A 27,274-nucleotide genomic window follows, 5' to 3' on the forward strand; every position below is an offset into this window, starting at 1 on the left:
GGTTGGAAGTGAGACCCCAGCCCCCTGACACCCCTATATCCAAGGAATCTGGGATGTTTGGTCGGAAGCATCACCCTAGCCCCTGACATCCATTTCAAGCCCTATCTGGACTCCACCTCCAGGAAGGACGGCCAAGTGGTGAACCCCTACCCAGGGAGGGTCACGGCCACTCCCACAGGCTATTTAAACTGCCCCCCCCCCCAGAAAATGTAAACGTGGTCTCCGGGTATCGTGTGGTCTACCCTCCTCCTCCACCCCGCCATGCTTTCCCGGTGCCATCCGGGAGCAATAAAAGAAACATGGGCATCTTTTATTGTGTCTAATTTGGTCTGATTGGAATTATTTGTGTCAGCAGAGATGCTCGTCTAAGAAATATTCCTAACAAGAACCACATGGCAGGTTGCGGGGCCTTATAGTAAATAACCTGTAAGCGTGGCTCCCAGGCATCTTGGAAGGGGAGTCTCTGATGGCAGATATTCTCAGGGCAGAGTCTGGAATGGGGCAGCTCCAGGGAGCTGGGGCTTGTCTGCTGAGGGCAAGGCCTGGAACCAGGAGATTCCAAACAACCAGCAAGCCCTCTTCTGTAGTAAATCAAATCGGGTTGCTAAGTTCCAACTTTCGCTCCCATTTATAGACACTAGGTAACTTTTTCAGTGGAATTCATGTGATTTAATTTTTCCAAATGCCAGGTAGGAATTTATGCTCTCTCTAAAGTATCCCAGATGTTACCGCTATGAAGTTATGTCTTTTATGTACTATAAAAAGGATTTATTTATTCTAAGAAAATGTGTGGCAACACCTAATTCAATTGGTCTGGCAGATGAATGCTTCAAGCGACAACCTGTTCATTAACAAATTAGTGAAAATATAAGCCCATTTAAATAATAATGTTAGTCAAAATGAATTATATGTAAATCGGAAACATGTTTGAAAAGCACAACCAAATAATACCAGCTAGGCAAAGAAAATAAAATGAAGAAAACAATACACATGCAGTTTGTCTCAGTCTCTTTGTTTCGGTTTTTTCGTTTCAGAGTTTCTCTGTAGAGTCCTGGAATTTGCTTTGTAGGCCAGTGCCACCTTGAACTCAGAGATTCACCTACCTCTGCCTCACCAGTGCTGGCTAGTTTGTCTTAGTCTACTGCTGAAAAACAAAAAACAAACAAACAAAAAAAGGAATACAGTAAGCAGTAAGAAAGAACAGGATTTCCAAGATGAAGAAAGTAGACTCAGTCTGATGAAAGCCTCAGTCTTTGCTTCCAAGATGGTGCCTTAGTACTTTATGTTCATATGCCATGTGGGTGCTGGGAATTGAACCTGGGTCCTATGGGAGAGCAGTTAGTGCTCTTAACGACTGTGTCATCTCTCCAACCACCCCCATCTCTGCCCCCAACTATCCTTATAACAGTAAGAACAAACTCATTTAATCCAAATTTGAATTGAGCTTTAGTCTTTGGTTTCTCTCAGTGAACTCAGACATCACAGCACCAGTGCTTATGACACTTGATTAAGCGTTCGTCAACATGTGCCAGCAATGAAATTTAATGAAACATTTGAGTCACCCAACCAAACATCCCAGCTGAGCTTAAACATCTGTGTGCATATACACGACACAGCGATTTAAAGGAGTGGGATTTGTGATTGGTTTACAGTAGAGAGGAGCACAGTCAATCATTTCAGGGAGAGCGGGGAGGTGGGAACAGGTTGGACCAGCTAGGAAGCCAAGCATGGGAGATAGCAGGGATAAACTTGCTTTCCCCCTCTTTTCTTTTTTGGGTCAGTCTGGGACTCCAGCCCATGTGCTGCCTACATTCAGGGTGTGTCTTTGCTCTTCAGTTAAACCCCTTTAGAAATCCAAATGTGCACCATACTAATACTGTCAGTATTTGTTACTTCAATCACATTGGTAATTGAAATTACCCCATGTGTATCTCAACATCTGTATATGTTTGTTTGCTCTTTCTTTGACTTTTTCCCCATTTATTTTTATTTTATTATTTTTAGATTACTATTGTTTTCTAATGAGAGAGAGAAAGAAAGAATGTTGATTGGGTGGGTAGGGAAGTGGGGAGGATCTGGAGGAGTTGGCAAGGGGGAACTATAATCTAAATATAGTATAAAAATCTATTTTCAATTAAAAGAAGAAATTAGCCATCATACCGTACACAGTTCTGCTTCTATATTTTGGCTTTCATGCTAACAAAGGTCTCTTTTATAGCCCCTTTGGTGCCATGTTTTGCACATTTTTGCACTATGTTGGTGACCCCACTGTTTGGGATGGCTCTAGGCATACGGACGAGCAAAATCTCCTGTTCTTAAGCATAGGGAAACTTGGATGAGCCTCAGAGAGAAAGCATGTCAGATGAGCTCTGTTAAGACATGAATTGTATTACTGCTGGTTATGAATGATTCAATGTGAAGGAATTGATATTATGTAGTAAATGCAATATCTGTAAACAGAAATGCACACAACCCAAAGTTCTCACATTAATAACTTGATAAACATGTGTCCAGAGGGTCAAAGGAGCACAGTCTTGCATTTCTCCCTGGAATGATGATATCTCAAAATCCACAATGCGCTGCGTGCAGCAGCTGTGTAGAACTACCGTTTTTAAAAAGAAAATGAGTATAAGTAGCTAAGGAGCTGGCTCAGTTGGTGAATTGCTTGCCGTGAGGACCTGAGTAATCTCCTCCCCACCTGGGTGTGGTGGCATGTGTATTTAATCCCAGAACCGAGGAGGTTAAAACAGTCAGGTCTCTGGGTTATACTAGTCAGACAGCCTAGGAAATGCAGTGAGTTCCTGGCAAAAGTAAGAAATTCTGTTTCAAAACAAATTAACAAGCTAGGCAGTGGGGGCTCACACCTTTAACCCCAGCATTCAGTAGGCAGAGACGACAGGTGAATCTCTGTGAATTCAAGGCCAGCCTGCTCTACAGAGCGAGTTCCAGGGCAGGCTCCAAAGCTACAGAAAAACCCTGTCTCAACTCCTCCACTCCCCCAAGAGCCAAAAGCAATAGCGTAAACAAGGTGGAGGCAGTTCTGAGAAATGACAAACCACGCATATGCATGTGCCTCCCCTCATCCCATATAAATAAATATCAACTATATCACTAATTGACCCCAAGAAATTCCAATCTCAGGTTTTTGCCTCTAGCCGGAGAATGGAACTGATAGCAAAACACAAAAATTCCAATCCTGAAAACTGCATTTTTGTTCTTGTTGTATGGCTCCATTAAAATAGCAGCTGTACCTCAAATGACGAGATTATTCTTCTGATTCATTTTAAAGTAAATGCCTAATACGCTAGAGAGATGGCACAGTGATAAAGGACACAGAATGGCTTTATGGAGGTACTAAAAGCTGTAGTGAACACTTTTGAAGGGTAAGTCTTTGGTATATGACCCTTGGTATGTGACCTGTTGACCAACCATATTTTATAGAAAGAAAACTTTTTATTTATGCATACTACAAACCAAAAGTTTAACTGAGTTGGTGAAATAATTAGGTAATGAATGTCAAGTTCTAATAAACTTAGTCACAATTTCTTTTTCCGTTTTGTGACTTGTGCTGGACGTTTTTTATGTCAACTTGACATAAACTAGAGTCATTTGAGAAATGGGAACCTCAATGAAGAAAATTCCTCCAGAAGACCAGCTGTAAACAGGTAAGCCTGTAGGGTAATTATGTGGGAGGGCCCAATTCATCGTGGGCAGTGCCACCCCTGGACTGATGGTCCTGGGTTCTACAAGAAAGCAGACTGAGTAAGTGATGGAGAGCAAGTCAGTAAGCAGCATCCTTCCATGGTCTCTGCATCAGCTCCTACCTCCAGCTTCCTGCCCTGACTGTTCTTCAGGAAAGACTGTTCAGGATGTGTGAATTGAAAGAAAGACTTCCCTCACCAAGATGCTTTGGCTATGGTGTTTCAGCACAGCAATAGACACCCTAACTAATGCAGGACTATTAATTCTTTTGGAAACATAAAAACATGACAATATCCCTTTAATGAATACTACCGAGTCAGCCTATAAGATCCCTTATACAAAGGGATCCTAGCTAAATCTCAGTTAAATAGCTATGTCCATAACTAAACAATTGCCTTCATAGACTCTGTATTGTTAGAGAACTGAGTCATTGCTGGGTATATGAACATCCCATGTGTGGCAAGCAGTTTGCAATCCATCCTTAGAACAAGGAAGACAATGTTAAAGATTCTAATGAAAACTTGGGAAAGAATCGGAATCTCTAGCCTATCATCTTCCCGTGTTACCATTTAGACAAGATGCTCAAGAGTAACTTGAAACTAACAGGGCCTGAAATGGATCTTTGGGGGTTTTCAAAAGAATAGGCAGTTCTGTACAGGGCAAAAAGAAACACAGGTCAGCAGTCTTTCCCAAAGGAGAAAAGAAACAGAAACTTAGTACGGAGGAAACGCGGATGAGGATGAAAGTAAAAGCAAAGAAAACCTAAGAGAGGGAAATGCTTAAATAAGGGGCGGGGCAGGGGGGCTGCAGAAGATAAGTCACTGTGCAAAGCTACAGGCAGAGAAAAATTATATTTTTTCCATTGATTTGTTCATGGTGTGTGTGTGTGTGTGTGTGTGTGTGTGTGTGTGTGTGTGTGTCCATGCCACAGTGATTATGTGAGCATCAGAGGACTACTTGCAAAAGTCAGTTTGCTCCCTTCCACCACGTGGGTTCTGGTCTTGACACATCTTTACTCGCGGAGCAATCTCACTGGTTCAGCAGAGATAACTGTTGAGAAATTGTGAGAGGAATCTTATTTTCTTACCATCATTTCTACAGAATGGAGTCCTATCAGAATTGTGATAGAGTCTTAGAAAAAGAGGTTCCCGTCTATTCTCCCTCTGGCGCCACACTCAGTCGTCAATCAGCTAGTGACTTTCACTTGAAGAAAAAAAATACATAATGGCCTTTGATGAAGATCTTGGAGTGTTGATTGTGAGAGACTGGTAAGGACATGTAGATAGGAAATCAAGCCAACCAGGGACACAACCCTGCATCAACAGCCTAGTCTTACCTTATCTTCCTAACAGTCATCCTGATCTGGAATGTGGGATATTTTAAAATTATTATTATTGTCTATCCATTCTCCTTTGGTATATGGGTCCAATAGGAATAGGAACTTCATGTTACTAACAACTTTTAGAAAAAAGATGGAATATACTTGGTGACGGTTTTGAGGTGAGAAAAGAATGATATACTATTTCAATACCAATATTTAATCATCTACTTTGACCCTCTATTCACCAGGGTCTTTAGTGTGATTATAATGACACCATTTCCCCATATCCAGCCAGTAATCCCTTCTGACTACTCAGAAGATGAGGGGAAAGGCTGGGGCCTAGACTGATTTTTGGTTTAACGGTCAATTTCTGCTGCACCATATTGAACAAAATACATAGGTGGCTGGGGAACTGGATAAAACATTCTGGTAATAGCTCAAGAAGATGCCTTTTGCAGATTCAAGAACTAAAATGAATTCTAACTAGATACCAAGTCAAGCCCCAAAATGAAATAATGAAATATTAGCCTTTTATGAAGAAACAGAAGGGTAAGAGCCTGCAAGGCCACACCCCTAATCACTTGGGCAACTTTACTTGTATATCTGACATGAGACCTGCCCCAGTGGTCAACTCACAACTCCTGTTCAGGGCAGAAACCGTCAGGGACGTGGTACCAGTAAACGTTATGTAGGCTGCAGTGTATCATCCTTTAGGGCGGCCTCAGCTATGTTCTGTTAACTAGGGAATCCCACAAGGGCATAGCAGAAAGTACTCCTGTGGTTATCAAGAAGGGTGTCATGAGGCTCATGAACATTCTGCAGTTCCCCTACTATTTTTAAATAATCCCCAGGCCTCCCCAGCATCACCAGATTTCAATGAATACGCTTCCCTAACAGATTCGATTTCCCAAACATGTCTTTCTGATAACTTCCTTTCTCCATATAAATCTGGACCAGTGTGTTCTATTCAAAGTGTTATGGTACCTCCTTATTTGGTCATATGGTACCTCCATATTTGGTCATATGGTACCTCCTTATTTGGCCATAGGGTACCTCCATATTTTGTCCGCTTGGTGGACAGCAACCCACAGACTCACATTGGGGCAGCTTCTGTATTAAGACAAAGCTGCTGGGTATATTTTTTCCTTTTTTCACTATGAATGCCTTTTCCCCTCCCTCTCATGACATAGACAAATGTTGATGTTTACTACAAGGCAGTACATTAGTTGCTAATTAATTTCCTAGACGCTTCAGCCAAAACTTGCTGTATTGAATCCAAGAAAAGAATGGCAGCTATATCAAAAAATAAGTTGTCGAGGGTTTTGGTTGTTGTTGTTGTTTTGTTTTATTATAAGAAAGTTGTTTGCTAAGGAACACAGGGAACTTACATATTAGAAGATAGGAAGCTGTCGGTCTTGGCTTCCTCCTAAACTGAGTTGGTGGCTAAAGTCAGCCTGCATCTGTCACCAGGCAGGCCCAGGTCAAAGCTGTATAAATATTATACTACCAAGCAAAGCAGGAGAAAATAAAGCTGTTTAGTAGAGTTCACTCTTTATACTTACGTTCCAGTTCTGGGAGGAACAAATTAGTTTTTGGGACTCCACTGGGTGTGAAGTTTACTGTTCCTAGGGTGCAGAAGCGCCTGCTGCAGTTCCATTCTTTTGGATCCTCCCTCCACCAGTTCCGCTCCCACCTGTCGACCCCTACAAAGGAGAGTAACTCAATTTTTTTTTTCCATCAGGGTTTAGGCAATTCTACATTCCCCCTCACCCCCTGCCCTAAGACCTTCCTTGCCTCCTACATGGTAACTGAGAAGTGAGTCCGGTCTTGTAAATAACACGCCACTGGGACAAAAAAAAAATTATCCGCAAATAAACATCGAAGAGCATAGCCTGTTTTCTCAACACAAGGGAGAATTCGCTTTCCCTTCCGGTTTCCCACTTTCCCGCGGTGATCTTGACAAAAGTTCTCCCGACCGGCTGCGGTCTATGGACCGCCTCCTCCCTCACGAAACTAATTCTCTAGTCCGGAAGTTGATTTTGACGTTCGTAAAGTCCGGAGAAGAGAATCGAAACAGAAACCGATCATGCAACTTCTGTGACCTGTGGGTGGAACACAGTGCTTAAAGCTCCCTGCGAGTGCGTCGCAGAGCGAGAGTGGTCCGGAGTCTACACCCACCTGCTGCAGCGCATTCCTGATCCACCCGCCACCTACCAGGAACCACCAATCCGTCCACCTGAAGCCACCAGTACCTGCAGCTACCAGGCAGCGTCGACGGGGACCCACGCCCACCTGTGGATCGTCCGCCCTCCTGTCCTCCCGTTCGCCGGGGAGACTCCTCTCCCTTTCCGTGAGAATCAAGGATGTCGAACGTCTGTTCTACAGAGGACAGCTTCCGCTATCTCATCTCAATCTTCAGGACCAGGTTGAAAAGGTCCTTTCAGGTGGAGCCGGTGCTGGACTACCTGATCTTTCTGAGCGCAGAAACCAAAGAGCAGATTCTGAAGCAGGCCACAACCAATGGGAACACCAGCGCCGCGGAACTGCTGCTGAGCACCTTGGAGAAGGGGGAGTGGCCGCCGGGCTGGACGCAGATGTTCGTGGAAGCCCTGGAGCACAGTGGCAGCTCCCTAGCCGCCCGCTATGTCAGACTCAACGATCTGCCCTCTCCCTCCTATGAGACCGCCCATGACGAATGTCTCCACCTGCTGAACCTCCTTCAGCCTACCCTGGTGGACAAGCTCCTGATTAACGATGTCTTGGATACTTGCGTGGAGATGGAACTGTTGACAGTTGAGGACCGAAATCGGGTAGGTGTCGCTTTAGACGGAGATGGGTTCATGGAAGATTTTGCAAAGCAGGGTTTCTTGGGTGTTTCCCCATAGAGAGTGACCTTTGACTTCTTTGGGCAGACCCGCCCCTTCTTTTATGGTTCATCTTCAAAATAACCCACAGAGGGCCGGCCCATTTAACAGATGAGAAAGACCAAGTAAGCTAAACAATTCACTGTTGGTCTCCCAGGAGGAACAGAAGTGTATCTACCGTCATTATGATTCATCAAGTCCAGGTGACATTGAGTTTGATGAATTAACCCACATACTTCCTAGAATAGCCTATCTTCAGCAAACTGTAGCCCCATTGCTGCATCCAGCCTTCTACTTGTATTTTAAGAACCAATTAAGGGAGCTGGGTGGTGGTGGCGCATGCCTTTAGTCCCAGCACTCGGGAGGCAGAGGCAGGCAGATCTCGAAGAACCAAAAGAAAGGAAAAAAAGGTAATTAGCTGTCTGATTTTTCAATTTTAAGTGTTCATAAGTTTTATTGAAACTCTCTTTCTTACTGCTTATATACTCTTTTATGGCTTTTTTTTACAGTTGGGTAGAGGTAATATAGCCTATAAAACTAAAATGTGTATTATCAGGTCCCTAATGGTCCTCATCCATGTCTTAAATAGTATGCACATCTCATTAAATCTTGGTCCAAATGAAAAATCACATCACATCTCATTTCTCTCTTTTCTTTAATCGAAGTTTCCATATTTTCCAGAATTCAGTCAAGTTCAGAGGTAGTCAGCTGAAACAACACATGCTACCTACCAGCTTTAGTGTTTCAAACCAGTGCAGGGGTAGATGACCTTTTCGGAGTATCATTTGTTAAAGAGGTGACTTAATATAGTGTTAGTAGTTTGTCTGAGTGTGGAGATGCCACGTGCTACATAAATGCTGAACTCTCTGCATCTGCCTTGCCCAGTGTTGCACGTCGAAAGCTTTCTTTGGGGGCTGGGGACACGGCTCAGTAATTAATAACGAGTGCTGTTCTTGCAGAGGATGGGAATTTAGTTCCCAGTGGCCATGTGGGATGTCACATAGCTGTCTCCAACTTCTGGAGACCCAGGGAATCCCTGGTGCCCATGGTTTACACCCATATGCATGAACTCCACCACCGCTCCCACAGACACATAATTAAAAACAAAACAAAATGTAATTTAAAGTCTTTTATTTTGAAAACAGGTGGACAAATAGCCCATTACTGTAAATCAAAGGTTTTATGTCCACTGTGCTATGGTTTTGACATTTTCTTCCTTTCGTTGGTTGTATCTCCGTCGTCGACTATGGGCATCTAGCCTATGAGGAGACTTGGCCTTCGGTGACTAATATCAACGGTATTTTGTAGAATCAGCAGCACCGACGCCTCCCTAGAGCCAAAGACACGTCACACACATTTAGGTGTCCGGTCTCTCCAACAAGTCAACCCCTTTCGCTGTCATCGGTCGTATTTGCATGACTTTGTGTATTGAGAACTGACTGGAAGGCATTCTAGTAGTCCAGCTGGATATGACAAATGTGTACATCACGGTGGCAGAATCTTAATTTGGAAGAAAGTATGCAGCCTCCAAGCCAGCTGGAGATGGGAGATGGCATTTCCAGCCACAGTAGCTGTTAGGAAGTCCAGAAGCAACAGCGTCCAGTCACACCACAGAGCTGTTTGTGTTTGGTGGTACGATGTCCCGAGTGCCAGGGAAGCAGCACTTCTCCCTGTTTACTCTAAATACTTCTGCCGATCAGCATCACTTTTGTCTTGCCTGGGTTGAACGGCTGCCAGCCACATTTTATCCAAGTTCTTGATTCTGGCAAGCTCGGAGGCAGCTAGCAGTAATGTAAGGGATTTGACACGGAGAAGACGGGTAGTAAAAGGACTTTGGTGTACTGGCAGCCGTTAAGCGAAAACAACCCAAACTTTTCTCCCGGTTTCACATTTCCAAGGAATCCCTGAGAGAAGGAAGAGCTATCGATTGAGGCGGAGGGGCAGGGGCGGCTCTGGAGGCAGCTGTTATCATTCCTCGTGCCTTGTTTTGCATCGACAGCTCAAAGAGTAAACTGAAGCCCAATGGGGAGGGAGTGTTACAATTGGAGGAATCTCTTCTGATCCCAGGGTCATCAAATGTCTACCTTACCACAACAAGGTGGGATGGGTTGATCACAAGAATTTGCAATGGGAAGGTACAGCATGCAGGTCTGTCTTTGCTGTATGTGAGATTTGGTTCCCTGGTCCTAAGTTTACCTGAGAAAATGAATAGCACAATAATTCCTAACCTCACATCAATACTAACTGAGAAATAGTAAAGGAAAAACTTCATAAACGATCCATTATTTTTATATGAAGATTATATCGACTTTGATTACCGCACATTTCACTCTTTAATTTAGGCATAAAATTTCAGGGATTTAGGCAAATTTCCCACATAAAGACCCACTTCTTTTTTGGGGGGTTTTTTTTTTTGTTGTTGTTGTTGTTTTGCTTTTCGAGACAGGGTTTCTCTGTGGCTTTAGAGCCTGTCCTGGAACTAGCTCTTGTAGACCAGGCTGGTCTCGAACTCACAGAGATCCGCCTGCCTCTGCCTCCCGAGTGCTGGGATTAAAGGCGTGCGCCACCACCGCCCGGCAAAGACCCACTTCTTAATGTCTGTGAATTAAATTGATTTGAAAGAGAAACTTTCGCCTTCTAAATACCTAGACACTAGCCAGTGCTAGTGTTTTCATAATTTGATTGGTTTTTTGAGTTTATTTGCAAAAAAAACAAACAACAACAAAAAGTAGAAATAAAAATAAGAAATAAAAAGAAAAATTAAGTTGAAGATGTACAGTAATGAGTATGATAAAATGTTGGGAAATAAATGGTTGGTGGGCATTAAATTTCCAAATTGAATTTTGGTAATTTTCAAAAGACATCTAAATTTAAGCCCTACTTCATTAATTAGTCAGAACACTGCTTATATGGTGTTTATGTTGTAGTGTTAACTAGAGCTAGCTTAAACTAGCCTTCCTAGTTCAAGACTCCTGCATTAAAGCTAGGCCCACTAATAAATACAAGAGCCATTTCATAGATAAAATAGAATGATCCTTTTTCCCCCTTTTTTCAGGATATGTAGTAGCAACTTCATCAACACAGATCACAAAAGAGCTCCGAGACAAAAGTGATCACATTTCATATTATAGCATTATCCATAATGTTATGGGGAGAGACTGGTACATGACTTAGCGCTCGCTGACTTCACTAAACACCTGTAGTCTTGGAGGTCTTAAATACCCTTTATCTACATGAAAAACTAAGACCCCATGCTATCCCAGATAGACAATGAGTCAAGCTCTTTCAGTATGAGTCAAATGCCCAACTAAGTTTTCCCCTCAAGTATTGTATTGTTAGGCAAATTAGCAAGGACAGGATTCTTTGGGGCAAAAAAGTAAAAAGTACAAGTGAAAGAGAAATTTTTTGTACTAAACAGAGTAATTGTCTTGGAAATTCAGTACTTTATGAAAATTGCTGTGTTTTCTCCACTTCTGCTGAAAAGTTTAGAATATTCAAGAAGCAAACTGTGCTATCCACAAATTCATCCATTTTATTTTATTTTATTTTACTCCATGAATTAGTTTATATGGTATCCACATATGAACATTTTTTTTAACTTCACAAGGAAAAATTCCAGTTGGGAGTGGGGATCCTTTCTGTCTTGCCACAATTGTAAATTGATATGAACCTCCTGGGAATTAAAGTCATTGTTCTTATCTGCTGGGATTTAAATATCACTGCCATATTTTAAGAGAGCAGAGTAAGCAAAACACATACATGGGCACATATGATCACTTCAACTGATGTACTTTCCAACACCTAAAAAGGGAAGATACTATAAACTGAGTACATTGGTGAAAGAAAAAAAAACAGGTAATAGATGTACTTTCACATTCAAAAATTAAAAATCCTTGGGAAAAAGTACAGCATCATGATCCTCAAATGCCCGGACAAAGAACGTAGGAAATCTTAGATTCTGCAGGAAACCTAAACTTGACAGAATAACAGTTGAAGGAAATTTGGTTACTAGAATACACACATAGAATTTAAAAAAGAATGTTGATTGCAATGCTTTAGTCACTGTCCTGAGAAAATTCTGATTGTTTCTGTCAGACATAGTTAAAGCAGCTTAAAGGATGGGGGGGGGGGGAGAAAGATGGGGGTGTTGAATTAAAATGGGGATCCGAGATCAGTCCGGTGTGCATTTGCAGCGATTACACTTCTGATCACCAGAAAACAATAAAAAGCCTCACAAACTTCAGAACAGACAAAGATTTTACATCATGAGACTACTACCAAAGTTAGTCAACACTAGCATTGAGCAAGAAACTGTAAGCTTAGAAAATGCTGTGGGGAAGACAGGCTGAAAATGCCTCCAAAGGAATATTCTTACAATACTGAATGTGCAAAAATTTGAAAAATGTTTTCATTGCCATGATAACTAGTGTAAATATTAAATAGGCAGGAAGATAAATCTGTGTCACTAACTACTTAGTTCAACGGTGGTAACAGTTAAGGAAGAGGCCATGAAATGTTCGGTTCCCCTTTCATAAACCTCATGGGTTGAAAGAAAATAGCAAACCCAAAATATATCGAAAAGAAATGTCTTAATATTCTGCCGGACAGAGACAGGGAGACCTGGTGACTCACTGACCAGCCAGTCTAGCCAAAAATAGCAAGTTCCTCGTTCAGTTAGCCCCTCAAATAAAGAAAAGAAGCTAATAAGAAAGATAGCAAAGTTTAGCTTCTGGCCTTCACACATACATGCACAGAGAAGCACACAAGTGTACACCCATATCCACACCACATACACACATACACGCATAGACACACACAGACATACAGACATACACATAGAGATACACACACAGAGACATACATACACACACAGTCAGACACATAGATACACACACAGACATGCACATAGACACACACAGGCATACAAATAGACACACAGTCAGACACACAGATGCACACACAGTCGAACACACAGATGCACACACAGAGAGATATACACATAACACACAGACACACACAGATACACACAGATGTATACATAGACACACAGGAGTCCTTAACATGAATACCCATTGAAGATACTTTCTCTTGGCTTTGGTCACAGAAGCTCAAGCAAAGCTTTTATCAATCTCTCAATTAATTAGTATTTCCTTTTTATTAAAATTTTTGTTTTGAAACTTAGTTTGTGGTGGGAACCACAGAGAAAATGTACCATGATGTATGTAGAGGTCAGAGGACAGTTTGTGAGAAATGTTTCTCCCATTACCATGTGGGGTCTGGGTGTGAAACAGCACAAGAAACTCTGTAGGAAGTGTCTCTAACCACTGAATAACCCCACCTGCCTGACAAGTGCCTCTAACCACCGAGCAACCCCATCAGCCTGACAAGTGCTTCTAATGACAGAGCAAACCCATAAGCCTAATAAAAAAAATTCTCTCGACTAAAAAAATATTGCATATTTAGAAGAGGATTTGGCTCAACGATCTTTTTTTCTTGACAGACATTAGAATAGCTGCATGGAACGCTGCTGTTTTCTTTACTGACTGAATATAAGCCTTTGTTTATATGTATGCCTACCCCTTGATTTTCCTTTAGAATATTTTCACTCTTCATAGGCTCAAAAGGTATTTCCTCTTCTTTCTTGCCTGTTGGAATAATAGATTTCTGCTGCGGGGAACACTGGGAACGAGTCGGGCGTGAGGGAACTGCTGGGAAGGATCGTGCACAAGGAGAACTGGTTTTCCACTTTCCTGGATGTTCTTCGCCATACTGGGAATGAGGCACTCTGCCAAGAGCTAACAGGTGCCGGCTGTCCGGAAGACGTTGCAGGTACTCCTAATTCTACCAGGAGGAGTTTGTGTGCTGTGTGATTGAGAGCTCAACGAAGCCTCAAACTGTACTATCAAACATCAGGACTTCTAGCATGGACGCGGGAAGAACTGGTCTCTGATTTCCAAAGAGAAAGCCCTTGTGTGGGAAAGACTCTGTTGTGAGACACTCCCACTTCCACACTGGGGGGACAGCCAGTCCAGCAGCAACAGCCCATCTTTCAAACCTGTTTCTGAAATGAGATAATCACTTCAAATTTTTATCAAGATTGTTTTGTTTTTTGAAACAGGGCTTCTATATGTAACAGTCCTAGCTGTGCCGGCACTAGCTCTTGTAGACCAGGCTGGCCTTGAACTCACAGAGAGCTGCCTGCCTCAGCCTCCCAAGTGCTGGGATTAAAGGCTTGTGTTACCACTGCCTGGAAATACTTTTAACATTAGAAAGACACCGTTTTGAAAGAAAATATATTTTTGATTTATGAATATTATAAAAAGGCCTATCCTTGCCAATAAATTTAATTTTCACCGAATATAAATGTTTTAAATATTCAATAATAATATTCTAAAATAGTACATTTTTACATAATTCATTTATAAACCTAATTCTGCATGGGCTCTGCAAGGTAGAAAGGTGGTATTGAGGAACTGTGGCTAAGTCAGAAAGTAATTCCATAGTTTCTCACCCACAAAGCTCTAATGTTTCTACTAATATTACAAGTGTGGGTTTAATCCATATCTGTATCTATCTGTAGCTGTCGATACTGATGAATCTATGTCATCTCCATCAGCTATAATTACACCTAAGAAGACAGAAGCAGAAAGCTAGATAGAGTAGAAAAGCTCAGCTAGTGCAAATCGGATCATTTTTACCATGAAGTCTTAGAAAGCACAAAAGAATTATGCAATGCTGGGAATGAGCTACATGAAAACCACTACGAAGTGGACAACTTCATTCAGACGGCTGAGCAAGGTTATTTTCCATCCTTCCCTCCTCAAATAAATACTGCAGAGTGTCACGTGTTTGAGGTGAGCATAGATGAGACTCTGAGGGCTTGAAGTTGTTTGTTTTCTTTGGAATAGTTTAAGAATTTGAAAGACTTACTGAAAGGTGAATCCAACTAGGTTCAAAAGTCAGTTCGGACTGCCAGCTGCTATCTCAAACCTAGCCCAAGAACCCCAACCAGCAAACCCATTTTGTTCAGCTTCGTTGGCTAAGTGTAGTCCTCCTCCTGCACCGAAAATCTTCTCTTTGCATCAGAGACCATTGCAAGCAGCAACTGGTCGTCAGACATCAGCTGACTGTGGGAGCCCAGCCCCAGCACATGCGTCTGAAACAGAGGACTCTTGTGCTTAAGGCTCGGGGAACATTGTTGAAGAGGGAGCATGAAGATTGTAGGAGCTAGCGGACCAGGAAGTCTGCTGTGAGACAGTGACTCCTAGAAATGACAGGGAAGCTACACACATGATACCTAAACAAGACCTGGACGACAATACCAACAGACATATTAATGTGGAAGTGGGAGGCCTCATGGCGTCCCTCCCCGGACAAAAGATATGAGCAGCTAAGGCTGAAAAGAGAGGGAGAATTTTTCTCTCCCCAGTGTGGCAACCTGTAGTTTTTTTGCCTAATATAAAGTAGTCAGCTCTGATATCATACACAGTCAAGCAAAACAAAAGGAACTCAGCAAGTTGCATTTTAAATTTGTGTGTGTGTGTGTGTGTGTGTGTGTGTGTGTGTAAGCGTAACAGTAAAAATCAAAAGAAAAGAGGCAATCGGTCTAAGAAGACATGGGAGGAGTTGGAAGCAGGAGACATAGGAAAGGATAGAGGGAGAAAAGGGGAGAAGTAATCTAATTACATTTTAACTAAAATTTTTAAAAATTGAAAAAAGTCAGGTAGAAGTTTCATGTACTCTTTCCCTCCCTTCCTCTCTCCCTCTCCACGACCCCCCTTTCGTGGGTGTGTGTGCGCGCACTCCCATGCATACATTTTTTCCATATATTCCTCTGCACGTACAGGTGTCTGTGTACCACGTGTGGCCATCAGAGGACGGCTCTGGGTATCCTCTTCCACCTTGTCTGGGACAGGATCTCATTGTTCACCATTGTGTATAGAGGCTAGCTGTCCTGACAGCTTCTGGGCACTCTCCTGCCTCCACCTCCCATCTCAAGAGGAGCACTGGCACTATAACAGAGGGGCCCTACCACTCCCTGCTTCATGCGGGCTCCTGGGATTGTAACTCAGGTGTTCACACCGTGTGACAAGCTCTTTGCCCACTGCAATCTCCATAGCCCCTTAACTGGGTAGATTTCCAAGAAAAGGAGTGGTTTTGTTTCTCCTGCTCCATTATGATAAAGTGTAAAAGAAAAGAAAGAAACATCAATCAAAGAGAAGCAAAACTTGTCTGTGAAATGGGATTAAAAATGTCACTTACTGCCAGGCGGTGGTGGCGCACGCCTTTAATCCCAGCACTTGGGAGGCAGAGGCAGGTGGATTTCTGTGAGTTCGAGGCCAACCTGGTCTATAAGAGCTAGTTCCCGGATAGTGAAAACCAAAAAAAAAAAAAAAAAAAAAAAAAAAAGAAAGGAAGAAAGGAGTCATTTATCAGCTAGGATATTTTGAGAAATAAAATATTCAATATATGTAAATAGCTTTGTGGTAAGTGTAAAGTAGGTGAGTAGGTGGACTATTTTAATCTTTTATTGTTCACTTAATTTTATATGTATTAGTATAAGTCTGTGCACCACTTGCATGCCTGGAAGCCAGAACAAAGCTGCAGATCTTTGAAGTGATGTGAGCCGTCATGCGCGTGCTGAGAATCAAACTCATGTCCTCTGGAAGAACTGCAAGTGTTCTAAATCACTGAGCCGTCTCTCTAGCCCCTACCTCTCATAATTTTAAACCTTAGTACCTGTGAAATACATCCCCACGGTTGTTGGCTACTCAAAGAACTGACACATAACTGCTGTTCAGGAATGAGGTTTGTTTATAGGAAAGGTCTCAAGAGGTAGGAGACCACGAGAAGACAATGCATGGGAAAAAGCACAACAGGCTTTAAACAGAAGAGGGGACTTCCTTTGAACCATAGAGGGGCTTCATTAAGAAGAGTAGTTTGAAGTAAGAATAAGGGAAGTACCTTCCAGAAGAGGATAATGAGCTAGGGAGAGGCTCGGGGAAGAGTGACTTCAGGAAATCCCCTGGCTTCTATAAACTTTCAAGGCTAGCAGGAAGTTCTGAACCGTGTGGTTTAGTCTGTGACAGGCTACATTGCAAGAAGAACCAGCAGCCAGATATGGTACAGGGAGGGAAGGAGCCTGAATTAGGTGCTGGTGAAGTAGTCTGCTTTCTTCTGGCGGTGGGATCTGATGTCTTAGAGGGACCAGTGAGTTAAAGGAGCAGGACAGCCATGTCCTAGTTGCTAGCTATAGACATTGTCAAATTTAGCTTCATTCAAAGCCACACTAATTTTCTTTAGGAAATTCTCCATGCAAGGCTGGATGAGTTTTCCCCATGCCATCTTGACCGGGCCAGTCTGAAAAGACTTTAAGAAGTGTATTTAGGCCTCAGGGTCTTCTGGCAGAGTCAAGTTTCATAAGGAATAAAAACTCTTGATTTTCTTAATTTCCCTCCTCCATGTGTCCAGCCTTTGAGCATTGCAACATAAGTGCTGTCTGTAAAATACGTGCTGAGGACCCTGAAGTGGAACTACAAAGAAAAAAGATAGATCGCAAAAAAACCCAAAATCTCATAATGTATTAAGGAGGCTTATGAGTTTGTGTTGGAGTGCATACCTAAGCTCCCTCATGCAGCTGGCTGTACACAGGGCTGCAGCTTGGGTATCCCTGTGTCCTGGAGGCCAAAGAGCAGGAAAGGCAAAATGGAAGAGTGGAGAAAATAGAATGTTTCATTCAATTAAAAAAAAAAAACCCAGGAGCCCAGAACACATGGATTCAGCCTGACATTAAAGCAGATGTACATCGCATGATCCTGGAGGCAGAAACAAAATGGCAAGTAAGAGCTAAAGAAAGCCACCCGGTTTGCATTCCTATTAATTCAGCCTTAAATATAGCTTTCAATCATCAAGTCAGTGAGTGACTTCCCAAAGACGATGGTCAGACGGGAAGTTGTCTCACTTGCCATGTGATTGGATTGGTATTTCATTAGCCTGCCTTTTATATAAAATTTGATTGTTACACGAATGCTCAACTGAAGTCATGATGAAAGTAAAAATACATTTCGTTGTGTTACACCGAAGTAGCACGGGCTAGGTCTTTTGAAATGTCAGTGTTTGAAAGTATGTGCAGCATATGGGAAACAGACCCCGGTTTGATTTTCAGAACACCAGTGTCGTCTGTACACACCGTGCAGAAAACTGGGTTGCCCTACCATTTACGTCTAATGCTTACTATTCACAGAGCTGGAGAGTTCATCTCCTGAAGATGGGCCCGAAGCGAATGAGTCTGTTCTGAAAGCTCTAGATGAGTCAAGTCTGGAGACAGAGCCCTGGGACACGGAGAATTCTTCCCCGGAGGTCTCCTTTGCCGACTCTTCCATGACTGCAGGTACTTGGCACATGCAGGCACCCTGTGTGTAAGAACTATTCCCTCCAGAAGAATCAGAATCAGGTGCGTTTATGGCACCAGAACCTATGACACAGGGGGATCTGGACACTGCTATTAAGAAGAGTTCTTATTAAAATGCTATTTTAGAGAAGGTTAAATTAAAACTGTTACTCCTGGGTTTAAATATTTTAAACGGATATAATATTACTATTATGAATAGGAACATATTTTCTTTTAATTTCACTTTCTAAGAAGTGTGTGGTCATTATAATATATTAACTGACTTTGGTGTGTGCTTATCTTTCATGATTTCCAAATTATTTTCCAATACACCAATGGTGAAATCTACAGGCAGTTAAGGACTGAAGAGAGAGAGAGAGACTTAATATTCATTTCTCATGGGTGAGCCCTCAACTGGTTATCCAATACCAAGTGGTCAACCCTAAAAACATAGATACAAGCAACATTAAACAGACTCTCAAGCTGTACATATATATACATATATATACACGTATATATGTATATATATGTATATATATATATTGTGTGTGTGTAACAAAAGCAGTTAAAGAATTTCAGAGTAAGGGGGCCAGTTAGAGAAAGAGGAGAGAGGAAATACGATAGCTTTATTTTGAGAAAAGAGTACAGTGGAATCCAGAGAGATAAACAATAAGTCATGCTTTTTAAGTGCTTCCTGCCCTTTGAAACTTGTGAAATTGTGTATATTCACAATTTAACTTTAAAAAACAGCTGTGTCTAACAAAATTCCTAAAAATGTCCCAGTTTGCCTTTACACCCTGGTCTAAACTAGCCCGAGCTGGCTCTCCTAACCGCACCGTCTCTATTTAAAGAGGTGATGAAGCCGCGCTGCCGATAGGTGGGTTTGCACAGGAACACGCTGTGCAGCCACCCCTGCCTGCTCCCACCATGTACAGTACAGGTACCATTTGGGGTGCCTCCTGCCGGTCTTTCTGCATACCTGAGCACAGAACTGTGTGGTCTCTGCTGTGCTCGTTTCAGGTGCTTCTCTGGGTTTTTACTGACTGAAGCATAGTAACACCATTTGAACACAATTAAACGAGTGTAGACACCGCGTGTCTTTCCAAATTACTGCGTCATGAGCAGTGCCTTTAGAGCCCTGGGTACTTATGTCACGCTCGAATCATTAAAAACATATATAATTGGAGTTTCTAGTCCCACGATTTATGCCGTTTTAGCACATTTGATACTTAGTGTCCACTCTCACTGCAGGAATTGACGCTGATTTACGTGTTCTTCCCACCTAGAGGGGTGTCTGTTCCCTAAACCTTTTCTCTAGGAGTGGGTGGGATCATTTCCAGCCCCTGCCAATTCTTTGCAATAAAAATTGATATTTTGATGTTTGAATATGGATTTGAATTTTTTCTGATTTGCACTTTATTTCTTTTTTTGCAAATCCCTCCCTTTTGAGTACATATCACTCTCTATTTTGAGGTATTTGTATTTTTCTCCTGGGTCATATGAATTATTTAAATATATGTGATATCAATCTCATCAATATTTTTTATGGCTTGTGTGCTTTTTTAAAACCATTTTAGTTTTTAGTTTTAAAACTTATAATGACTAATACATATTAATTGTGAAAATCAATGAAATTCATTGTGAAATTTCTCTGTGTGCACACTGTGTATTCTTCCTTTCCTCTCCCTAGAATTTCCTTTTTTTTAGGATGTCTTGTTTTCTTTTTTAATTTTCATGTATGCAAAAGAACTTGCATACTGACCTTTCTGGGTCATAATAATGTGACTTGTTTTTTTGAAATGCAAAATCTCTGAGGCTTTCTCAGTCAGATGAGCCACAGGTGGAGGGGGTCTTGTCGAAATATAGAGTTGGTCTTGAGACTCCGCCTTTGTCACATGCTCACAGGCACCTGCTGCATAAGGTTCCAACCACATGCGCAGCAACAAGGCTTTAAGGCATAGATTAATGAATCATAGATTAATGAAGCCTGAATACTACAGGCTTGTCTTCTGAATCAAGGGAGTGCCTGTGCCTCCCTTCAGAAGCCCCAATTCTACAGAAAAGCCAAATCTAGATGTGGGGATTCCATGAGTTACCAAACAGTATGCCACCTGGCATCGCTGGGTGTTAGCTGACATTGCTGGGTGTCACTAGCTGCCTTCTAAGTCCATGCTGATAAAAGCTGACATCTGAGCTGAGTCTGGGAGGTTAGCCTGCATCTGGAATAGCATCCAGGGGTGTCGCATCAGCTTGCAGTTGTCTAGACTGAGTTCCGACATAGGCAACATAAAGACTAGAACTTTAACTTTCTGTTATTCTTTAATATAAGGATTAATGTTCTTAAGTTTATCATGGACCCTGTGAGAAAATATGGATCATAATAATGCACTTAGTGAATGAAAAGGCTAGGTTGTTTTCTTGTTGGTTTGCTTTTTCTTTTACTTTTTGATGCCCTTACCTTCCTGCTCATGCTTTCATGTGGGCCTCTCTGCCTCTCTTCCCTTCCTTCACCTCTTTTACTTAGGACAAACTCACAGGCTTCTTATATGTGCCAGACCTCCTATTCAGTCTTATGCACTCAGTGAGAGGCACAGCAGGACAGATCACAGCCCTGGGAGAGCTTCCTGCTCTGTGCTGTCAGTCACACAATTCACCTTTGGCTAAGCTTACAGTGAGTGCAGTGGAAGGCAACGGCAAAATATTCAAGTTTATGTGAGTGAGTGAGAGAGCCTGTGGTGGTATAGTGAGCTGGATGGGCATCTGGATCCCCATCCAGGGTCTTCTGGTGCCTGCATCTGTGAATAGATTGGGCCTGTCCTTCTGGATCCTTCCAAGGCAACGACAAGGGTGACTTATACGATGTTTGTGCCTTAGACATAGCAGCTGACACATGCCTCGAGTTATTTCTAGTTTGTGCTCATTTTCTTGCTCTTATGAACTAAGGATTACCAACAAAAACAACTTGGGAAGTTCCATTAGCCCAGAGAAGTCACAGTTAGTTGTTTGGTTTTTCATTTTGTGTTTCTCTCCTGCTGGGCTTTGCCTCTGAGCTCTGGATCCCGCCCATGGAGTTATTTTGATCACAGCATTTGCTGCTAAATTTAATAGAGGATTTTGCCTGTCTAGTCATTCTTAGAATTAAAAATTAAAACATTTGTGAAAGCATACCTTGGTTTCTGATACATACTTTCATAAAGGTATGCACAGCTTATTGACAGAGGCATTACATTTTTATTTCGTGTTCTAACATGATGGGTTAATATTTCCAGTATTTGCTAAAGTAACATCGAAAAACAAAACCACATTTCTTAATCTACATAATTTTTGTAAATGTAGATATTTTATGTGCAGACATAAAAGATAAGAGATGTTAGTCATTTTAGACCAGGATATGTCTGAAACAGTTTTTCTTTCTTTCTTTCTTTCTTTCCTTCCTTCCTTCCTTCCTTCCTTCCTTCCTTCCTTCCTTTAGTTGTTGGTTGGTTGTTATGTTTACTAACTGAGAGGTTTTTACATGAAGATTCTCCAGGAGTTGCTTTTACACCTCATCAATCAGCGCAGCCTCTCACACTAAACCAATTTTAATGACATTCATCCTTCCTTCTAAGGGTGAAAGACTAGAATTCTCTGGTGAAAAGTTCTAGAAGGTAGTTTCACCCTCTCAACACATTTGGAGGTTGGCATTTCTAGTTTTCTACTTATTCCCTGCTCAGAATAGTTTGCTTCCAGCTTAAAATGGATAGCACTGGATGGAGTCCCACACGCACGCGCGCACGCACATACACGTGCACAAAATACAGGGAAGGCACATTGAGGGGGCTGGGGGCTTTAGTGGAAGCAGGTGAAAGAAATCGGGAGTAATAATAGTGCATTGTATACCTGTATGAAGTTCTCACAAATAAGGAAACATGTTTAAGAGAGAGGTTCTCCCCCTCCCTGAAATAATGCAGTTAATTAATTAAAATAAGCCAAAGGTTTTTTGTTTCTGTTTTTGTTTTTTGAGCTTTGTTTTTCCTAGATTAACACAGCAGCTTCTGAAAGCAACTGCACTGCATTTTGGAACTGTCAGTGTGGTTGTAACGATAGATATGGACTTCTGACTGTTGACTGTGGCCTTTCTGATTTCTGGCCATTTTAGAGCAAGAAAATATCACAGAATTTTAATACATACATGGAAGAGTCCAAAGGGTCTTAACCAATTCCATGGATTATTTTAATTCTGTATACTTATAGAAAAAATAAGGAGTCATTTCTAAAAATCTGTTATTGCTTTATCAAAACAAGTGAGTATTTACTTTTTTTGGTTTTTCGAGGCAGGGTTTCTCTGTGGTTTTTTGAGCCTGTCGTGGAACTAGCTCTTGTAGACTAGGCTGGCCTCAAATTCACAGAGGCCAGCCTGCCTCTGCCTCCCAAGTACTGGGATTAAAGGCATGTGCTACCACTGACCGGTTTGAGAAGTTATTTTTTACACCAAGTGTTTTATTATCATATTTTAGGAAGCAAAGTACTCTGGTAAAATAAAAGTACAGTAAATGAGATTTCAAGCTAAGAAAATGCTGTCGAGTTTGGGAGAAACAATCCTATGTGGCACCGAACCACAAGTCCTGCACCTCTAAGGGATAAGGGATCCATTGGAGAGCCTTGTTTGGACTCTAGAAATGCAAGTACCTCAGGATGGTCAGCAGAGGGCGCTTTGACATTTATAAAGAGAAAGGGTCTCTCTGTTCCAGTGTGGAAAATTATAATGTAACTAGCGTGCCATGTGTGAATACACAGTGCGCATGACCCAGAACGCATGTGTATATTTTGATTTATATATTCGTTCACGTGAAGATTTTAAAATTCCACCCCAGCTAATGAGCTCACCAACCTGCTTGTTTTCAGACTGTAATACCTTCTTTTTCATTCCCCCATATGTTCAGCTCCTTAGGTTTATCCGGTGACATTATGCTTTGGAATATATTGTGGATATATTTTGCATAGATCATGTTCTGTAGGAGGGGTTTAAAAATTGACCTTTATAAAACAGCGTCTTTCTCCCTGGTCCAATCTGTCACAGTACTTTTGTTATTGTTGTTGTTGTCTTGTTTTTCCTTTTTTATAGATGAAAGTCCAATCTCGGGTTTGGTCTGTGCTTATGTCTGTGAAAGTGTCACAAAATTTATCCTTGCACTTAAGGATCGAAATAATATTCCCTATCACTATCCCGTAGAAAAATCTAGTGATGTTTAGGATCTCTAGAAATAAATGCCACAGCATTTGAAGCTAAAGGAAGATCCTTACCATGGCAGAATATTACTTTTTCAGAATTGGCTCAAATTAAGTGAGCCATCCTTTATATTTTCCTAAATTTAGTTGTCGTTGACTGCTAAGAAACGGCAATGCTACTGAGGTCATTTAAGGGTAGATAGGAATATGGAGAGAAAGGGAGGAGAGAGGAAGAAATAGGAGTGTTATGGGTTTGGGTGCTTATAAAGGACTTGTTCTTTTCAAACTCAGCGTGCTATGTGACTCACAACCCTAAGGGGGCGATCACCCATTCACTCCTACTTCAAGGGCAAGGCCATGAGTATTTTCTCAGAAAGAGAAGGCTCCAGTGTGTAGTTGACGTAGACTGGGTTAATTCCCATGCCAGTTTATAACTGCAAGTTTCAAATTTTAGCCGAGTCGTAACAACGTGATGGTTTTTACATTTTACTTGGATTATTAGACCCTGCCTTCTCTATTCTGAAACATGAACTAGGACTAAAAGCTCAAAGAGAAGGAAGAAAACAGTGAGTTGGTGAGGTCACGTTGCTGAGAAGCCAAGGACCAAGAGGCTGCATTTTTATTTTAAAGGTATATGATCTAGATACGGAAGTATGAATTACATGCTCCCAAAGAAACAGTGATCTATAGAAAAGCAACGCAAAAGAAAGAAAAGCCACAAGATCTCGGTATTAAAGGGTTCTGCAGAAGACACACGGACAGAGGTGACTGACAGCATAGCAGACTGGGTGACTATCACAATTAAAGAGGTCACCAGAAACCTCAAAGTGTGCCGGAACACGTGATGAGGGAGGATTCGGGAGGACAGTCACGGGAGGTTGAGACCTTGAAGGCCGAGGAGAGCTAATGAATTTCACTGGGTAATTTCTCCAGTTGCTTCCCCCACGGTGAAAACTCACTTAAAATCAACAATCCCTTGTCTGGATATTTAGAAAATATCACCACAACGCTTGCCTGACGTTTTCCGAGAGTGGTCGTAAGAAATTACCGACAGCTTGGCATTGCCCATCATGAGACGATTTATACCGTGGAATTTGGCAGTCACTTTAATACCCCCTAAGAACGTCCTGTTGAGCTTTACCTGTGAAGCTTTAAGTGCATCTCTGTTTGCCCTTTCCTTATGTCTGGTTGGGGCTGCTTAACTCCTTCAGCCTTTCCGACAGGCACCTATGAACTAAAAGGGTTTCCAATTCATGCCCTTCTGCCCTACCCTCCCTAGTCCTTGTTAATGTCAAGACGTCTAGTGTGGTCGTCAAGAGCATCACTTGTGATTGACTCCACTCTAGAACATTCTACCTTCATCATTTATTGACAGGAACAAGCCCTTCTGGTGGGTATAAGTCACCCTCACAACCTTGTATTTTAATAACCCCTTTTACGTGCGCGGACCCCAGAGCAAAGGATAACAGGCAGAACTAATACAATTTAAGCCAACATCATTACGCATGATTCAAATTTAATTCTAGCTGAAATATTTCAGCACAAAAATTTTCTATAAACAGGAGCAGAGGCGCTCCACGGATGGCCATGTGGGCCTGTGGTTCTAAGAGAGATTTTTTTTTCCCTTTGGGGAACTCATTTCCTAGAAGCTTGGATCCAGGAGAGAATATGCAAGGTGGGTGGAGGTGGCTTCTCTCCATTCTGTGGGAACACATGTTCCCTGGCACACGGAGCGAACTATGACAGACCAAAATGTGAGCGTGTGTGTAGATCCATATACATAGAGCTGAAAATAAAAGTAATCTATTTCCTCTCAAAGAAAAGATTGTTATTTCTAAAGAAAATAAAATATGTATCATTAGTAATACGAAAGTAAGCACATTTTGGGGGTCCGTGCAGTCTTGCGTGTGTGCTAATATGAGGACATGCTTCAAGCTTTAGGGATAATCTTTGACAAGAGGATTATGAAACTGGATGGAAGGCGGGTATGATGTTCAAATCCACAGCGAGGTCATAGATAAGACTACCATGGGAGGCGAAATTCGGTGAGGCATAGACCCTGTCCCCATCAACTCCCAGAAGAGAATAGGGGGATTGTTCTTCCGGTACCTGGAGGTCCTTTTCGCTGCCCTTGTTTCCTGCCGGAATGTAAACCCACTGTTCATCACGGAGAAGCTGTGCCAGACTGCGGCAAAAATGAAAAGATGATTCCGTAGAGCGAAAGTTTCTAGGCTAGGAGAAAGTCTACCTGGGGGTAAACAGGGAGCAAAGTTGTATTTTACCTAAGGAAGCCCAGCTCCTTGAAGAAAACCCAGTATTATTTGTTCATTGCTTGCTATACCAGGACATTCCAGCAGAGGGCAGACGTTACATGAGAATGAGTCTAAACTCACCAACCCCCTTCCCTGTTGTCGCTTTCAGTATTTTATTGTAAAATTTCTGGTTTCTAAACGATTTTAAAATATTTTTAAACTATTTAAGGTATATAATACGTTAAAATACAAATTTTCTTAGATTCCAGTTAATATTTTTGACTATTACCAAAATATTCAAATTGTGTTTTCAAAATCAAGAGATTTTGTCCCCCCCATAATTTGCAGCCTTCTTTTAGAGATTTACTGTCATTGTAAGCAAAGCTGTTGTGTTTTTTCTCTTATTTGTGAAGCTGTTACTCTTTAACTTTTTATTTTGAAAATCCATTCTATCTCTTAATTTAACAAGTATAATTTTCGTTGGTTCCAGTAAGTTTGATACATACTGTTATATTAATAGAAGTGACTTCATTTTCAAATTTATTTCATCGCTGACTTTGATAATTCCCTTAGGGAAAAATGACACATGTAGAAGTTAATTAAACATATTTTACATTAGGACTCCAATGTCCAGTACAGCTCTGGCAAGAGTTTGGATTTACTTCTCTTCAAAACTCTTTTTTTTTTTTTCTGATTTAAAAGGATCATTCTTACAATAAGCTTAAAAACTATAGGAGCTACTATCTACATTTTTAAATAAGAGCAAGGCACCTGGGAACGGTGTCTGAATCTGGGTCTGGGCACCTCGCTGGGCTCCAAAGCACGTGTTCTCTTCATGGCAAAGCTCTGCCTCCTGTAACCCCTCTGTTTTGTGTGGCTTCTTAAAAAGGACACACATGACTTCAGATATTAGGACCTCCCAGATCGCCATGTTTGAAGAGTACAAAGACAAAACAGGAGACTCCTGAGTAAATCAGTTGTAGTAATTCAATGTTTGGTACATAAACTCAAAACATTGTTTGTTTGTTTGTTGTTTGTAAAACAACACATTTCTTAATAATGCTTTTCTGGAGAGGTGTGTGTGTGTGTGTGTGTGTGTTCGAGAGAGATTTTCTTTTTTCTTTTATTCAGGTAGAAAACCTGCAGGGAAGGCAGTTTAAGGGTTATTGGAGATATTTTATTTTCTTTATTATTCACTTTATTTCTTTTAATACTTCTATTTCGATGAAAGAACAATAAAAGCGTGCAAATAAAAGCGTGCTCTTTAGGAAACTCTTTGTGAGGCGGTGAGGATTTATCATTTGAAGGTCCACTTCAAATGACACAGCCATGGGGCTCTGTGCCCTCCCTGTTACTGTTGCAGTCACCTCTAACGGAGTTACTGTAACTGATTTGGTGCTGTGGAGACAGAAGTGTCCCTTCTTCATATGTGTGCAAAGTGAGTGTGGACGGCTGAGGCGGAAGTTTGTGTCTATCCGTGAGTCAGAAATATTAGCGATGCGCAAACATCTCTCCAACTTGTTTCTTGGAATAGAAG

At 41.6% G+C, this 27,274-nt stretch overlaps 1 protein-coding gene and 1 long non-coding RNA gene across 5 annotated transcripts in view; one reads left to right on the plus strand and one right to left on the minus strand.

Annotated features, from left to right (window-relative positions):
* Positions 1-323: 323 nt before the first annotated feature.
* Positions 324-7,886, minus strand: LOC121677266. 4 transcript variants are annotated; one of them, XR_006020857.1, is made up of 3 exons: positions 7,202-7,886; positions 6,586-6,726; positions 324-1,141 (listed from the first exon to the last, which is right to left on the minus strand). It is a non-coding gene; the product is annotated as an uncharacterized LOC121677266 (long non-coding RNA). The 4 variants fall into 4 exon arrangements; XR_006020858.1 differs by lacking the exon at positions 324-1,141 and adding an exon at positions 1,152-4,752 and having other exon boundaries at positions 7,316-7,886; XR_006020855.1 differs by lacking the exon at positions 324-1,141 and adding an exon at positions 1,152-4,752.
* Positions 7,092-27,274, plus strand: part of Ifih1 (interferon induced with helicase C domain 1) — a 47,598-nt gene continuing 27,415 nt past the window's right edge. The window contains exons 1-3 of the mRNA XM_038337085.2: positions 7,092-7,833; positions 13,548-13,716; positions 18,131-18,277. Coding sequence (XP_038193013.1) covers positions 7,387-7,833; positions 13,548-13,716; positions 18,131-18,277 — 763 coding nt within the window. The 5' untranslated portion in view covers positions 7,092-7,386. The remainder of the gene's footprint in view (positions 7,834-13,547; positions 13,717-18,130; positions 18,278-27,274) is intronic.

This window comes from Arvicola amphibius, chromosome 7 (genome assembly GCF_903992535.2).
Source record: "Arvicola amphibius chromosome 7, mArvAmp1.2, whole genome shotgun sequence".
NCBI lineage: Eukaryota > Metazoa > Chordata > Mammalia > Rodentia > Cricetidae > Arvicola > Arvicola amphibius.